This window comes from Dendroctonus ponderosae, unplaced genomic scaffold (genome assembly GCF_020466585.1).
Source record: "Dendroctonus ponderosae isolate FM_Combo_2020 unplaced genomic scaffold, Dpon_F_20191213v2 Dpon_F_20191213_1, whole genome shotgun sequence".
Classification (NCBI taxonomy): domain Eukaryota; kingdom Metazoa; phylum Arthropoda; class Insecta; order Coleoptera; family Curculionidae; genus Dendroctonus; species Dendroctonus ponderosae.
Genome location: NW_026017110.1, coordinates 55236667 through 55246916, shown reverse-complemented (window position 1 = coordinate 55246916; position 10250 = coordinate 55236667). Strand labels below are relative to the sequence as shown.

The 10250-nt window shown below is 33.8% G+C and overlaps 1 protein-coding gene across 1 annotated transcript in view; it reads left to right on the top strand.

Annotated features, from left to right (window-relative positions):
- LOC109537874 (apolipophorins) overlaps positions 1-5369 on the top strand; it is a 126854-nt gene extending 121485 nt beyond the window's left edge. The window contains exon 57 of the mRNA XM_019904796.2: positions 5266-5369. Within this exon, the coding sequence (XP_019760355.2) occupies positions 5266-5295 (30 nt within the window). The 3' untranslated portion in view covers positions 5296-5369. The remainder of the gene's footprint in view (positions 1-5265) is intronic.
- Positions 5370-10250: the final 4881 nt, after the last annotated feature.

Genomic DNA, 10250 nt, shown 5'->3' with positions numbered 1-10250 from the left:
CGTCCCGTTTTGCATGTTTCTCGGAAGCAAAATGAGCAAGAACGCTCGTTTTTACATCATTCCAAAGAGAACTAAATGGCCTTTTTAGCAAGTGAACCATCGATAAGGAAATGTTGCAGTTTTCTCAAAAAATGCTTGAATTCAAGAAGTTTTAGATTTGCGTGTTTTTTTTGAGTTGCAAAATCCACTTGAACATAATGCTGCTTTTTTCGAAGTTTCTCAAGAACCATTCGAGCCATAGAATTCGTTTTGGCATCGTTGGAGAGAGAATTAAAAAGTCGATTCAGTCGTAACAACATGTGAGGAAATTCTAGTAGTTTTGACACAGAAAGCGAAATTTGAATATCAGACACTTATGCCCAATTATCATGTTTTCCGTCCCGTTTTTGCTGATTTCTCGGAGCCAAAATGAGCAAGAACACTCATTTGTACATCATTCTAGAGAGAAATAAATGGCCTATTTAGAAAGTGAAACATCGATAAGGAAATGTTGGCAGTTTCCTCAAAAAATGCTTGAATTCAAGAAGTTTTAGATTTGCGTGGTTTCTTTTGAGTTGCAAAATCCACTTGAACATGACGCTGCTTTTTTCGAAGTTTCTCAAGAACCATTCGAGCCATTCGTTTTGGCATCGTTGGATAGAGAATTGAATGGGGGGTCATGACCCCTATGACCCTCCCCTGGATCCGCCCTTGTAATCAAATTTAATGCTGACTGTTTCTAAGACATACAGTTTTTATGACTAGTATACAAATCATTAATTCCAATTATAAATTTGAAATACTATAAGCCAGATGAAGCATAAAGCAGATTAAAATTTAATTTAATTCAAAGACCGTTGTGTAGATATTTTACAAATACATTTCTAGTCGTTTTGAGTGGACAATTTACAGAACGAGATGAAATATTAGAAACTTTGACTTCTGAGTTTTCAAATGAGTATTTTATTAACTCAACCTGCTTTCCATCTCTTTTACGAGAAATCAAAACTGATGGTGCCACTCACACAAGTCCTGGGAAATTTTGGCTTCTTCTGCCCTAACCAAACTTGAAAGTGTTTGTATCCTCAAAAATCAGTTAGCAGCTTTTGTTGAATCGAATTTCGGGAATATTCGTCCCTGGCTGGGTCGTAAGAAAGCAATGCAAATCACTTTTCCAGTAGTTGTAGCGTAAAAACCGCATTAACACGTATATTTTTGGTGTTACCTTTAAGCAATTTACCAGAGGCAATCGAAGCCTTCTAGTTTAGGCAAGACAGGACTGTTAAGGCCATGCGCCAAACAAATGCAATAAATCAAGATCTTTTTTATCTATTTGACGTTGCTTTTACCCTATATACAGTTGTATCAATAGCTTGTTAGAGCGACCAGACATCATAAGCCGGAATGGGAATTAACGAGAATGGTGTCGCTTGAATCTTTGCAATGGCTCGAAACTTTCTGAAATGGCTTTTAAAGCCTAGGCAATGAACGAGACACCTTCGGGTGCGTAGGATTGAACATGATATATGCAAGCGCGAATCAAACGAACTGAGTCGAACCAATCGTGTAAACTGTAAAGTGTATAGGAGTAATTTTTTATAAATAAGATGAAATATGTATAAACAAGATTTATTATTTACTTACACACTTATTAATATAGTATTCTAATTATTAATTAAAAGTATTCAACTTACTGATTCTGACCACTATCAGTGAACCTTTTAACTGCATTTTAAACTACCATCGATTTAGTACGAAATCCAATGGTAATTTGGACAGATTTTGCATCAAATATTTCTCTTTTATACATGTCTGGGTCAATAAATCCTGAAAAACGTCCCTATGTTTTGCGAACATGCGAATATATCGAAAACCGTTTCTTTTTCCGTGCTAATAGAGCGAGTAGACTTCGAAGCTATTGACAATACACCACAATTGGACTGTGACGACAACAATTATATAGAAAATATAGGCTCAAAAATATACAGTGCTTCGTCAAGTGCTCTGTCTTCTTCGGACGTTGGAATCATCAATGATATCTGCACTTTATCGGTTTATATTTTCCTTTCCCGATTCTAAAATGACACTTCGTGGCTCCACTGAAAGATTTCAGTTTAACTTTCGATGTACAGATGTTCTCTTGTGTTTTATTATTAATTTAAGAAATCTGTTCATTCCATTTGAAATCTTTTGCAATTCTTGTAAGTACATAATCACTCCCCACTCTATGCATTCACGATCTAGTCAGCATTAATCTATATGTCCACGTTTGAAAGCATTCATATTGAGTCCATGCCTCCATTTCGTAGTCCAGAAATTAAACATCCAACGTTATATTCGACAGCAAATGGAATAAACAGGCTTAATTTTTTTTAAATTTTGGCATGTTTTATTTGTGCATGAATTTCCGACATATTGCCTTCATGTTCCTGAAATATAGATATTTATATAATTGGACACGTTCAATTTTGTTGGTTCGGTACATGGACAACTAACATTTGGCTCTTACTAATCGCCCATCCATTTCGGTTTTTGGAGGGCAGGTTTAATCGCACATGATGGAGTAAATTCTTTTGGGTCTCCACAGAATCAACGCTTTAATATAATCAGCTTCTCTATCAAATATTTATCATATGTATATAAGCAGAAGTGGTGAAAGGGCACAATCTTGTCACACTTTATTTTATTCGTATTGCGTCTGATATTTGTTGATTTACCTTCGATTGTGAATTTTGGATCCAGTTAACAATTAGTCTTATTCTGAGTTCTGTAATTAAGGTCTAAATTTTTGCAGTTTTATAAGAGTTTAGCGTCGCTCTCTATTGAAATATTTTTTGTTGTTCACGAAACGAGGATGCTCAGGAATGGCAGCTTCGGTGGAACCTTTGAACTATGACTTGAATATCAAATAGGACCTCTCTTGTAGAAAACCCAGCGCAAAAACCAAACTGGAATTAGGCCATTTTACACATTTTCTCTTATGGAAGATTTTCAGATTTGATTTTTGAGTACGTTTTCTAGCTGGTTGGGAGATAATCATTACAATATGATGATGAGTTTATATTTGAAAGCGTTGCAAACGTTGGTTTAAGCCCTTAAGTTAGAAGATATTCTGCTGATCTGTAGAGCATTTGAAAATTCTTCATTTGCTGATACTGTTTTGATACTGAGTTGGAGCCCAGTCTTCGTCTCGTTGTATCCAATCCCTCTAGAGCATATTATTCAGAAGTAAACGGTTTTTCACCTTGAAAATAGTTCTCGAAATAGTCCTTATGTTCATATTTCCTCGTTTCTACTTTCTTCCTGGTTAACATCAATAGTTATCTTGACCGTCCAACAGAATATGGTCAGCTTTCTTAATTTTCTTTCACTATCTATATACAGGGTGTTTCACAAGTACATGGGACACATTTTTGTGTGCAAAAATCATAAATTTTTCAAGATTTTAAAAGCAGTAGAAAATGTCCAAAAGGGACTAATTCCTCATTTCGACTAAAATTCCATCAATCCAGCATTCAACTAAAAAGTTCTAATAGTTTTTGTACTGCAAGACATTCAAGAATTCACCACTTGTCCAAAGCGGATGAACTCGGTTACTTCATCAAAATACAAGTCTTGCATAGAAACAAATTCACAGCTAGTTTCATTAGAATCCATAGTTTTCCCAGTATATCAAAAATCTAGTTTTTCAATCAACAGAAGTAAAAAAATTGTTTTTTCTTGATAAAAGTTAGATTGGATCGTTTTCTTTTAAACCAAAGAATGTCGTAGTAGATGTTTGGGCATGCGCTGAGGGGATATCCTGTAAATATATTCCTTGCTAATAATAATTAGCCACTTTTCTTAGATAATTTATCTGAAGATGAATCACGATTAATCCGTTTATATTTTTATGCTGATATTCCGTCTGATATTTTTCAGACGTCTTTCTTCCATTATATTCATTCAATTATCCAAGCCTTCGTTTTATCTTTTTCAATAAACTTTTCTTAATTACAAAGTCCAATAAACATCTTTTTTGTATAATAGATAATAATGTATAACAAATTATATAGCTGATGCAATATTCGCCTTCAGCAAATCACCATCCAATCAAGCAAGTGGCAAAAAATATAAAGGGGAGTGAAGGATACTAGATAATATAGAAACCATAATAATTACTTCTTTTCAATTGAATTTTATTTCTTTCCTATTTTTTTATATTTTAAACTACATTCAATTGATACATACATGTTAAAAACCTATGAAATGACATTTTATACTAAAGGGTACTGTTGTTACATATTTAAATAATCTTTAAAAATGTAAGGCTGTAACTCAATTAACATATGTTTTAATTTATTCTTAAGCAATTTTTCAATTCTTATTTTCTTAATGTTGTATTCTAGTTCATTAAATAATTTTATTCCCATATAGTAAGGACTCTTTTCAGACAGTGTTAATCTGTGTGTTGGATACAAAATGTTTCCCGTGCGGATGTTTTGAATGAACTTCTACCACTTGAACGTGGTGGGAGAAACGAAAATAATTAATTCCCATTAAATTAAGCGCCCACTGTAATGAAATTGGAAGCAATATGCATAACGATTTGACTAACGACATGCTGCCAATCATTTAACTCCACTCCTTAAATAGAACATTTTCTACCGGAAATAAACAGAACAACATAGTTCCAGCACTTGCGCCTCGATTTGTAATTAAGATATGCAAACACGTAAAAGCCCGAACTATTAAAGAATTTACAATTTCCTTGCTGCTTAATCAGCGATGATTACCCTTAAGATTTGAGAACTTCTTATCGTATACCTTTGTTCGAAATTATTAATTATATTTTACTAAAATTGTTTGTTCAACGCTGCGTTCTCTCAGGAGAAAGTAATCTTGGCATTAGCATGGATCTAAGTATAGTAGATCAAACTAGAATTATATTTGCTTAAGACTGATCAGGAAATTGATGGCAGAAACAAGGAGCTTCAAACGCAAAAGCCTTTCGAGCAAGTAGTTTTGTTTTTCGTTAACCAATTTGTTTTAGATTCAACTAACCCACAAGGCACTTGATCCTAGGAAAATTTTCAGATTTCCTCAATCAATTCGGGCACTATATACATACTAGCACTTGACATATTTATTAATAGGCAAACTTTTTACCTGTGCTTTGGTTAACACTTTAAACCGAAACCTTTCTGATTATAAATTATGCGTATCTCGCTAAACTCTACGTCTGTGATCATGCAGTCGTAAGATTTGTTATTATTGTTATAATAATTAGTATTTTCAATGTTTCAGAACTCCAATGAAGAAGACGAACTTCTCTAGAGTTTAGGTAATTATTAAAATTTTAGATTTAGTTATACATATGTATCTTTTGTTGAATAAATCATTTGCTAATACTGGCGAAATGATAAATTCCATTATAATTTAAATCACCTCATGGAATAAAAGATGGATATATTCGATTTGGGGTGCTCAAAATGTGAAGTCGATCTTCTGGATCTACGAATCTCTTTCGTGATCCCTTTCTCCAATGATTCCATTAAATGGTAATAACGAGCAGACCGATTGTTTTATTATTGAAAGCAGACACGCGACCTTGTCCTTAAAGCAACTCCTAACTTTGCCCTGCTTGCGTCATGGTTCAATAGCAAAAATTAATTATGAGAAAATAGTTACGGAATGATCCTAAGTGAGTTAAGACAACGGTCCAATTGAATATTTTATTGTACCTAATACGATGCGAGGAAAAAATACAAGTCTACAAACGCCGCTTGCATTTTTTATATGCAAAAAGAAATCATGTTCAACCAGAAGATGGCCTATCTGCAGGATACTGCGTAATAATTAATTGTCTCGCTCTTGTAAGGACGAAGAATAAATCATAATATAAGGCCATAACGAAAAACATGTGAAAATGTACAGGGTACCTTAATATCAGAAAAAAATGCATGATGCATGATGATTTTTTATTATTTAACAACTGCACCAGATCTTTGATGCTGTTGGAAATCATTCTGTATAAATATTTGCAATCACTGATAAAAACGCGTGTTTAACTTTAATGTAAAAATTACTTGGGTAGCATTGAAATAACTATAACCCCGAGAGCCGCATTATCGGACTTTCCTCAGGGGAACTGTCATTTGCTAATTTGCCTGTGATGATGTTGACCGATTCCTCTATTGGTAGATTAATTTGTAAACAAACTCAACATCAAAGTTAACGAATTTATACATTCCGCCAGTTCAGTTGAATTGTTTTGAGCCTATTTACAACCTGATTATTTAGTCAATATTGGGAATATCTAACAAAATTGGTTGATATGAACCAACTGTTCGAATGCTAAACTTTCAACCTCTCAATTAACAGATAGACAATACAACGATTTGAATAAATTAATGAAGAAAGGAACAAGTGTATTACTTTAAATAAGTTATTCCCAAGCTGATTAAGATATTCTCTAAAAATTTTACACCCCAAACGAAAAGATTTACTGGACCAGAAAATCATTGTAAGTTCTCATGCTGAATCATTGGCTGAAATACAAAACATCTAAATATAGCAACGAGCGCCAGAATTTCTAAATTGCACACATTTTCTTTTAAACTGCTATGCATCTGCTACTAATATTTGCGGTATTTTTTACGCTGATAAGAGTGATATAAGCTACTTCATATTGCTCCCATCAAATAACACGCATATTGAATAAAAGAACAACATTTCATTTTATTTCTTTTAAACTCTTATAGCAATAGAATCCAAGATATAAATTTCTTTCCACTTTGGTAAACATAAAGTCTCTTATAAGGCTCTTGTCTGATGATGTGTTTTGTCATTTTATAAAGGTTTTGCAGGCTTTAGCGCTGAAGCCCGAAGTGTTCAGCGTTAAACGTACTATTTAACTGACTTTCCTGTTTTGGTTAAATTGTCTCTAAACTAATTAGGTTTATTACATTTTAATGGCAACACGATAATTTCAAATAATTTGGTTTCGCCTACGTAAATGCGAAGGAAAGGTGACTGACTAAGGTACTTACAGGGGTTATAAGGGGATTTTCAACCCCGAAAATTGTTCCCTGGAGAATTGTGTAACAAGGGTAATGCTATCATTCAAAATAAATGCAGTTTTGCTGACTACGTCGACGTAAATTTATTATCGAAATGTGACTAATTAGTAGATCCACGCAGACGAAATCGATAGATAGTAATCCTTAGAATAAACTGATAACGACGATTCTGTTATAGCGTTGACGAGTCTGAACGATTATTTTTATTTTAGGAAAACTTGCAACCATTCGCAGACAGTAATGGTAGTCAATTTCCGATCACCTACGTACGTACGATCATCTTGTAGTTTTCACTGATATTTTTTTTCATGCCCTAATTTGCTTAACAAATAATTTTCTTCACTTTCTCGACATAATACTGAATACTAAATGCGATTTGCCAATGGAATCTTGCAGACAATCGGCGACTGGACACTGGTACGCCATTCTCACTTGTGCAGTCAATATATTTTGCTGACTCCAGCTTTGTTTACCGATTTTTTACTACCCTGCCAGCCGTGATGGTGATACATGGCAATGGATTATTTTAGATTTCTGGTGGACAGGAATTTTTAATTAACATTAGGTATTCCTAATAATTGTCCCGGACGTGCGGGAGGAAATACGCGGTCATCAAAGTTTTCCGATTGCAACCCGTGCGGTTTTTTTTGAGTTTCTGAAAATGGCTTCAGCTGCAAACATTTCATAGACAGAAGAAAATTAAATGTTTTAATAGAAAATGCCACCCAAATTAATCGCGGCAAAACACTCGTTTTTCATCGCCTGCTAACGTGCTTCGACTTGCCTGCGTAGAGCAAACTTATGTGTACGTGAGAATCGTGATAACTTCCAATAGTTTCTCTAGAAAGGGCAGGACCGTACTGCAGAGACCAATTATCGGGGATAAGGTCAGTTCAAATTATTTTATATTGTGTTTGCATGAATATTACAGAACTATCTAACATAATGCATATGTGTTCTTTGGTTTATGCGTTTCAAATTTGATCACGTTTCAAGTGGTTTTGAACAAATACGCTGCTTGTTGGATGGATTTTTAGCTTTTTGCTATCTCAGATTTACATAAAACTTTAATATTCTTAATACTCTTTTAATAAAGTTGTTGCGTTGGGGCTGATCTGATATGGTTGAATTAAGTGTGTACACTCTTGTCTAGTTGCAGCAGCAATTTTTTCATTGATATTTGGTTTTTTTTCGACATTCGACAGAATTTTCTTCAGTTAAAGCACTTAAAGCAACTTCAATCCATTATAATTTGAAGAAGAGCTAAATAATTTACATGCTATTATTCTGCACATTTTTACTCCAAAGCTTCTGTTCAAAGTGAAACTGTTCGTCGGGTCGAAAGCTTTAAACTTATACCATCATTTTTTCACCAACAGCTAGAGTCTCTGCAAAACATTTTATTATTTCTGCACTCCAATTAAACAATGTTGCACATTTTCAAGTGAGTTCAGCTTTCAAATGGAGTTTAAGTTGGGTTTTTATATGCATTCAGTGTATATCGTTTGTCAATTTGAAAATTTCCCACCCTTAATATCTTTCTTGCAGTTAAAAATATGTATATTTTATGGTATATGCTTTTTATTATAAGCAAATGCAATGCTGAATACACGCCCTGTGCTAATTAATAGATACATGTACCAAAAAAAGTATGTTAAATTCAATTTACTTCGGTGGAATTATCAAAATATTTCGTAATTTCCAAGTTCCAAGTTATGTGAAATATAAAAATCAGAAGGAATCGAGAATCGCACTAAAGAAATGTTTTACGCTCGTTTGAGAAATTTCACCAAGAAAGCAAATAAACCAATTGAGATTTTTTTCTACAAGGCAACTTATATGTATGCATAATTTACCCATTATGTATGCCTACATAACAGGTTGGGCATATCTCAAAAACCATCAATCGCAGAATATTCGGCAGAGACATTTGCAATACAGGAGAATGCTGGAAATAATCTTCGAGTTTCTAACTCGACCGCAATGAAGTCGAGGGGTGAGTTGTGCTAGTGTGCTATTTATGCATTCCCTTGTTGAACTGTCAGCGAAAAAGCCTACAACTTTATTAGGCAGATACTTTCTCTAACCCTAATATACGGGGAATATACCCTGTATAAAATAGATGGCTCTATTTAAAATTTGTCACTATACGGGTTGCGTAAAAAAGAGTCTAAACTATATCTAAGTTAATGGAGATATGGAAGAATATAATTTTTTATTTTAAAACAGCCTCGAGGAACTGTAACCACCAATTACTAATGAAATACAATCTGTCGGACAGTGTAAGCGTTCGAACAATCACTCTTATTTGCGAAACGTCAGGAAGCAAAAAAAAAAGTGCTTATTTAAATGAAAATAAATGTGGGACAATATAGCTAACATTCACATCTTTAAAACCGTTACTTTGGTTTACGAGGTATCCATGATTATAGTCTAAATATTTTATCCTCGTTTTCTGCACCCCGAAAAATAGTTTTTTCTTCCTTTCACATTTACATAATATTCGCCTGAGGCTGAATAGAAATTGTTTCAAATAAAGCAAAATTAAGAACCTTTAAATGCACTTTTGTCTGTTTTGTCGCCCAGCACAATTGAATTTCCAATGTGACTAGGATATATGTAAGTCCGGTTAAATGGTTAGGAACTTACATTTGCCATATTGAATCGTCTATAGGTGTTTGATATTAGCAAGCCCAGTTGCAAAAATGTCAACTGATGAACTGATGATCATTAAAGATATGTTTACCGTTACAAATGGTTGTACCAGAAGTGCCGTTTATTTTTTCTGAACATTACGCCGGTAGCTACTAACCGAAGTCCCTGTTCAATACCTAAAAAATTAGTTTTATTTTATTAAGTTTAAAAATGGTCAAATTATTGAAAATTAGCGTATCTAATATGCTAATGCCGTCTGACACTTCAGTTTGTTAATATGCAATAAACCTCTCTTACAAAAAAGCAAAAATCACTCGCCAGTATAAACATTGGCGATATAATTTCAAACGATTTAATCCCACATATAGGTACATACATATTTCCTTCCAGAAACAATTTTTTATTTAATGTCCAAAATTACAAGAGCCGAATAAAAATATTCCTAAAGTAGTTGTGATTTTCTGTTAGTGTCATATTAGTTTCATTTACATTTCATGACACCTCGCAATGGAAGAACTAACTGGGCGTTCGGCGCTGATAAGGTTTCAGTGAAGA